The sequence below is a fragment of the Sesamum indicum genome, linkage group LG3 (genome assembly GCF_000512975.1).
Source record: "Sesamum indicum cultivar Zhongzhi No. 13 linkage group LG3, S_indicum_v1.0, whole genome shotgun sequence".
Lineage (NCBI taxonomy): Eukaryota > Viridiplantae > Streptophyta > Magnoliopsida > Lamiales > Pedaliaceae > Sesamum > Sesamum indicum.
Window position 1 is genome coordinate 20,667,254 of NC_026147.1, and position 6,206 is coordinate 20,673,459.

A 6,206-nucleotide genomic window follows, 5' to 3' on the forward strand; every position below is an offset into this window, starting at 1 on the left:
TTAGGTTTTAAGGCAGATAAAAGAACGACAGAATTACCTGCAGCCTTGAAGGATTATACATAGGTATTGTGAAGGTCATACTCACAGGACCAGCTTCTTTAGTTATATTACCTGTTTTGCCAAAAACCAAAATTATGGGGAAAGATTCACAGGCAAAATACTTGGAACTTAAAGATAAAATGTTCAACTATATTTTTACCATGGAACTCCTGTGAAAAATTTAACTTTGCACGTAGAGTGTGTTCAGATCCCCCGACAATCTGTCAAACATGAGCACTTATTAGAAAACTGTTTCCTAAGATACCAGTAACAATATAAGATAAACATCAAAACTTAATTCAAAGGCTATTTATTCAGCAGAGCAGAGTAGCATGAGACGTTGCCTTCTTCAAATTCCATTCGAGTCTCCTTTGTGATTCCTTAAAATCAGCAGTCTGTCCAGCTATTCCAGGTTCCATGTCAAAATTGACTCTGAAATACAATTGAAAGAAAACAAATTGTTCGGTATTTCACAAGCAATAAAGAGGTGAAATTATGCGAACCAGCAAAAGACAAATGCTCTCCAACTTCCTAAGGGGAGGAAATATCCAGTAACAGGTGTCAACATGTTATCAACAGATCCAATTCATTATTATTGACTTCTAGTCTTTCATAACTTCTGAGATTTTACAGAACATATTCCCATGCATCTGGAAAGTAGTAAATATAACACTCGCTAAATCTCCTTAGAATCTCCTTAGAGAAAATCTTTTTGTGGCATCAAACATCTGGACAGCAATCCTTACAGAAACCGAATGTGAACTTTATTTAGACCTCTGAAAGCCAAATGGCATCTCAATATCTTTGATGTAAACAAGATTTAAGAATTAATTCAAGGCGGTTTTGACGCAAAATTCAGCCTTGTTGAGATATTTCAAAATACAAAGCTCGAAACCTGGATTACTTTCTAGCCATTTGTGTCAGGGTTGATTCGTACTCTGAAAAGATTTTCCTAACTACAGAAATCTTGAATTTGCTAGTTCAACAGATACTAAGAAATGCTTTATTGCTTTATAGATATCAACAGTGCAGTGGTATACTTTAGCTTCCACTAGCAGTTTGAGATGCCGCAAGTGCAAAAGCTTTGCAATTCTTTTATGTACTAGACTAAAAAGTTGATCATTGAGGTGCAAAGTATTAAGCTATCTACATGAAAAAAATTATAACTAGGACCAAATGCTAAAAGAAGCACCAAAACATGCACAGAGCAGTTCACCTGGTTGTACATGTTGGCAATGGCATCTCTACCAGAATTGTGTTAGCTGTGATGCTTGAAGGAAACTCCGCACGGATTTTCAGAATCACTTCGGCCTAAGATGGCAAGAGAAAAGAAAACTTGAGACAATAGAGCCACGCTTCAATTATACAAGTACTTTCTATGTTCAGCACCTACAGCAGTTGCTACTAGAAATGAGAACCAAAGCAAGAATCCTGGAATACAGGGTGGCTTATTGCTATAGAATACAAACAACTGAAAGCCAATACAGCTGATAATTAAATTAGAACAGCTTTAACAACCCAAAAATGTCTTAGTGGCCAAAAGACACTATATACCTTGAGGGACCCCGCTTCTTCGATTAAGGCGTTAATAGAAAACGGGGGCTTGAATTCCTGGGTAATGCGATAATTCATGACAGGAAATTCCCCATCTGGTGGTACCTAATAAATAAACAAACGATTAAGACACAGCATTTTAATAGGAAAAAAGGAACATGTCGGAAGACCACATAGATAGAAAGCTTGTAAACCATCCTCAGCACTCACCAGACTTAGTGTTCTGTCAACATCAAAATTATCCATATGTACAGATTCATGAAAATTGCAATCATCCAAAATTACTGGTCCTGTCCCTGAAGAACCACCAAAGCCTGCAAAGAAAGCAAATTTGGTGAAGATGCAGGCTTCGATAACTCTTGCAGAGTTGTGAGTCCCTAGTTTAAGAAAGTTGACCTCCTAAAATTTCAGGTATCTCATTCAAGATAGAGTTAACGCATCCAAACATGGTTAACAAAATCATGTAATTAATAAAACAAGATCAGGTATAGCAAGATTAGAGAAACAATGAGAATACCATAACTTGATACCCCACTTCTTCCAATGTATAGATCATCATTGAGAGCTAATCTGATTTCTGGATTTCCTGTTAGATAACTCTTCATTTGAATGGTGCCATCAATTTCAGAAGTCAATACATATCCCTGTTCAGCATAAATTCAATCTTTGAACAACATAATAAATTAAAAAATATTCATAAAAACAGATGCAGGAATTCTATAAAATGTTATTAAATATAGAAAGATAAGAAGCATAAAATTAGCCTCTACTGTTTCCTCTTTCCCGGTAGTCTAGGAGCTCAACTTCCAATGACAAATAACAATATTCACCTCCAGATTCATATCTGGATTTGCTCTGAAGATGGGAAGAATGTTAATATAATTTCCAAAGGAAATTCAATTATCATATCCATTAGCAGTCAAAGACTGAAGTATGTTGCATTTAAGCTGGTTTTCTTCATATTTAATCTTGAGATTTGCCCAGCCTAAGAAATCAGACTAGGGTGCAAATGAAGGCTACCATAACAACCCAGAGAAATGAGCATAGGTACTAGAATGAAATGATCACTTACACTAGAGCTAAAGGTGACACTTATTTTCTCAATTATATCAACAAAGATTTCCTCCCTCTTCCGACCCCCAGGTTCATGTGCCACAACAGATTTTGTAACAGCTGTTCCAGGCATTCGTTTGTTTCCTTGCTGCATGCAAAAATTTTCAGCATCAGGATAGCGCATACTTGAATCAGGCCAGGTCAGAATGCATACTAAAGCAAAACTAAGAGAGACTTAACTAGCAATGAAGTTTATTAGTACGGTGAGTGTACTTATTGAATAACACATTACCATAAATAAGGCTGCAGGACCAAGAGGTGGCAAGCGTGCAGCATCAACCACAATTGGTTCATTGAATACGTAAGACTTCAAGACTTCAGTAGATGTTGTTTGAACGTATCCAAAATCCTGCAATTGGAAAATTATGTACCACATAACCCTCCCAGAAAATAGTAGAAGAGCATCTGCGATGTTATGCATGCACAAGAAATCATCAAAGCATGATCATGAGATGTTCTGTAAAAGTTCAGATGGGATGTGAAAAATGAATAACATGAAATTCCATTGTGATACAGGCGCATAGGGAACTATTTTATGTGTCATTGATATATAATTATAAGCAAAATCAGAGAAGAACAGTTACATAAATGCCTATCCATTACGGAAAGAAGAAAACAAGAATAATGCTACTAGGCTATAAAGATCCACATCACATTATGCTTGGGACAAATGCTATATCACACTACTGCATAATTTCAAACATACTTACTATAACTTCATCCAGCAGCTCATACACAAGCACAAAATTTTTCCGTAGTGATTCTTCACTAAGCAGACCAAGGTAATCTTTGATGACGCGTGCAATTCTCTGTAAAAGCTCCAAGGCTAGGGAAGGGGACAAGTTGATCCTCGTGGTTGCAACAAAAAGCAGGCCAACAACCTTCACGTGAAAGTAGTTGACGCCATCGAGATTCTGTTGACATGTCAAATAAAATAAAGTTAGTATCAGATGCTCACATTACTCTCATGAGGTAGAATGTGAGCCAATTTTAGGTAAAATGTGAAGAATGGGAGTGATAATTCTTGTCTATTGTATAGCATTGCAGAAAGTAGACCACCAAGTTTGACATGTTAAACAAATTAGACGAAGCCAGATATGGCTTTATATGTATCAGGATAAAAGATGAATTTGAAATGATTAAATTTGATGTTTTCTTGTCTCTTCGTCTCAATGAGAGTGATGTTGAAATGAAAAGGTAGGTTTATATCTTAGGTTGTACACTTGTTGTCAATTGTTTTGTCATTATCTTCCGGTTGAATTGTAACGCTAGGTTATCTTCAAGGGTGGATCCAAGGTAACCTGACGTATAAATGCCTAGGTGGTTTTTACGCTCATTCAAATTAGCCTTATCATCATTAAATCGACAAATAAAAGTTACGAGAAGGAAAAATATTTCTGAAATACCCACAAAAACAGGTGGTGCTTCCTCTTTGCCATCTTCTTTCCAGAACTTTACTTTGCGGAAGAATATCTCTGCACTTCCTTTCTGTACATCACCACGATCTGCATGATTGCAATATTATACTCAGGCAAAATATAATCTTTAAACAAAAAGAAGAAACAAACTAGTTAAGAAAGAACCACAAATGACAGTAAAGCCTATGTCCCTAACAAATTTGAAGTCAATAGAGTTCACTGATCAATCTTGGAGCCAATTCTCATTCTTAAGAGTTTGAACAGGAACAAAATGAAAGCAAAACTAATTTAATACTGTAGAACGACTTAATATTACTCGATAACAAGAAAATTAGAGGGCATGCCCTTTAAAAATCCTAAAGTTTTCCAGGCATAAAAAATGTTCATGCTAATACCAAAACTCTTCAATCATAGATCCACTAACTGTGCCGCCACACCAATACCAGCATAAGTTGATAGATCTACAAATTGTGCGAAAAAACATTGAATTTCAAAATTGAACTGCTCCAGATTAGAAAATACAACTAAGGTCAGCTCCGCTCAGTAAAACGAATCTCACAAATCAAACAGATGAAATTGTTACCCAAGAAATAAAGATACAAATCAGAAAGCTGAAAATCAGAGACTAAATAGGCAGAACGAGAAGTGAAATCCTACAAAAGAAACAAAAAGAAAAATAGAAAGAATGCACAGAATTCTTCCACTTAAACAAAAACCGAGAAAATCTATAAAGTGGCGCAGAGAGAGTACGAAGGATAGGACTTACAGTCTCGGAAGACGATGTTGTCGCCTCTCTGTGAAAGAACGAAGAACTGAGAGATCATGATGATCAGCCACTGCTCACCTGCAGGTAGAATCTTGGATCGAGTATGAAGCAAATTCACAGATTTTCTTTAGAAGGAAAATTGCACTTCGCTCCTCCAAAAATCACATTTTACAATAATGAGTCTGACATAGAAATTATATATAAAATATCTAACCCAACTGAAATATAAGTAAAAGAAACAAATCGCTGACACTGGCAGATGGAATCTTACTTACGTAATATAATTAGAGTGCAATATCTCAATATTTATGTTGCAAATTTATAGAACACGATGAAAAACCTCTTATGTTGGATTGACGATTGCAAATTAATCTAATTTGTTTGGCAATTTCATGTTACAAAAAATTCGAATCCTATCTTAAAGTGAATATTGATCAGTTTCAGATTATCTTATTACAAAGTCATTCGATGTCTCTTTTTCAAAATTTTTCTCCAAATACAAAATGTCTTCAGCGAACTTTTTATATCATTTTTGAGAAATGTCGCATTAGTAAGAGAAATTTTGGTCCTCTCCAGAGACACGAGTGATGGGAATGGGGCCGGCACAGTTGCACGTTTTAGGCATTTTTTGCAGGATGGCTCTCGCAAACATTAAGCGTATTTTGTCTGGAGCACTAAAACAATCCAAAATGAGAACCCAAACAAAGCCGAGGACATGCTCTCCCTGTCGTTTATAAACCTCTGTATCCTTCATCATTTGTACCTTGCATTCTAATCTCAAGACTTGAGGGTACTCTTGCTCTGCCGCGCATCTGAATTGTAAACTTTGGACAGATTAATAGTTCTGGAGCTTACAAAGCTAACAATTTCATATACTCCACTAAACACATGGAGATAAGCAAGCACATGTGGTCGTCGTTGATTTTCGTCCTCATAACCAAGAAAGGTATATGAATATCATTAGGATGAGTGATCTAGGAATTCAGCATAACTTTGCACACCTGTGAAAACACAACATAGAAAACTTTTTTCATTTACAAATACTAAAAAAGTTTATAAACAAATGATATGATACACAAATCTCTCTCTCTCTCTCTCTCTCTCTCTCTCTCTCTCTCTCTCTCTCTCTTCCATTAAAGAAAACACTTAATGAGCAGTGGCTATACAAAGCCTAAAAGAAACTCCTTCCTGTAGCCACCGCTATCAGCGTTGTAAATCTTTGCTCCATACTTATTTTCAAAACACTAAACCTCTACAACACAGACTAATTAGATTCACAAACTTGGAGCAAGTCTGTCGGTAGGCCCTCCAATCAT

The 6,206-nt window shown here is 36.1% G+C and overlaps 2 protein-coding genes across 2 annotated transcripts in view; both read right to left on the reverse strand.

Annotated features, from left to right (window-relative positions):
* Nucleotides 1-5,155, reverse strand: part of LOC105158989 (AP-4 complex subunit mu) — a 5,762-nt gene extending 607 nt beyond the window's left edge. The window contains exons 1-12 of the mRNA XM_011075921.2: nt 4,891-5,155; nt 4,117-4,211; nt 3,417-3,620; nt 2,939-3,055; nt 2,666-2,794; nt 2,111-2,237; nt 1,804-1,907; nt 1,594-1,698; nt 1,256-1,350; nt 384-471; nt 200-260; nt 38-111 (exon numbers count right to left, since the gene is read on the reverse strand). Of these exons, the coding sequence (XP_011074223.1) occupies nt 38-111; nt 200-260; nt 384-471; nt 1,256-1,350; nt 1,594-1,698; nt 1,804-1,907; nt 2,111-2,237; nt 2,666-2,794; nt 2,939-3,055; nt 3,417-3,620; nt 4,117-4,211; nt 4,891-4,948 (1,257 nt within the window). The 5' untranslated portion in view covers nt 4,949-5,155. The remainder of the gene's footprint in view (nt 1-37; nt 112-199; nt 261-383; nt 472-1,255; nt 1,351-1,593; nt 1,699-1,803; nt 1,908-2,110; nt 2,238-2,665; nt 2,795-2,938; nt 3,056-3,416; nt 3,621-4,116; nt 4,212-4,890) is intronic.
* The window catches only part of LOC105158991 (WD and tetratricopeptide repeats protein 1), a gene marked incomplete in the record, with an annotated part of 15,392 nt that continues 15,204 nt past the window's right edge, over nt 6,019-6,206 (reverse strand). Inside the window, 1 exon segment of the mRNA XM_011075924.2 lies at nt 6,019-6,206.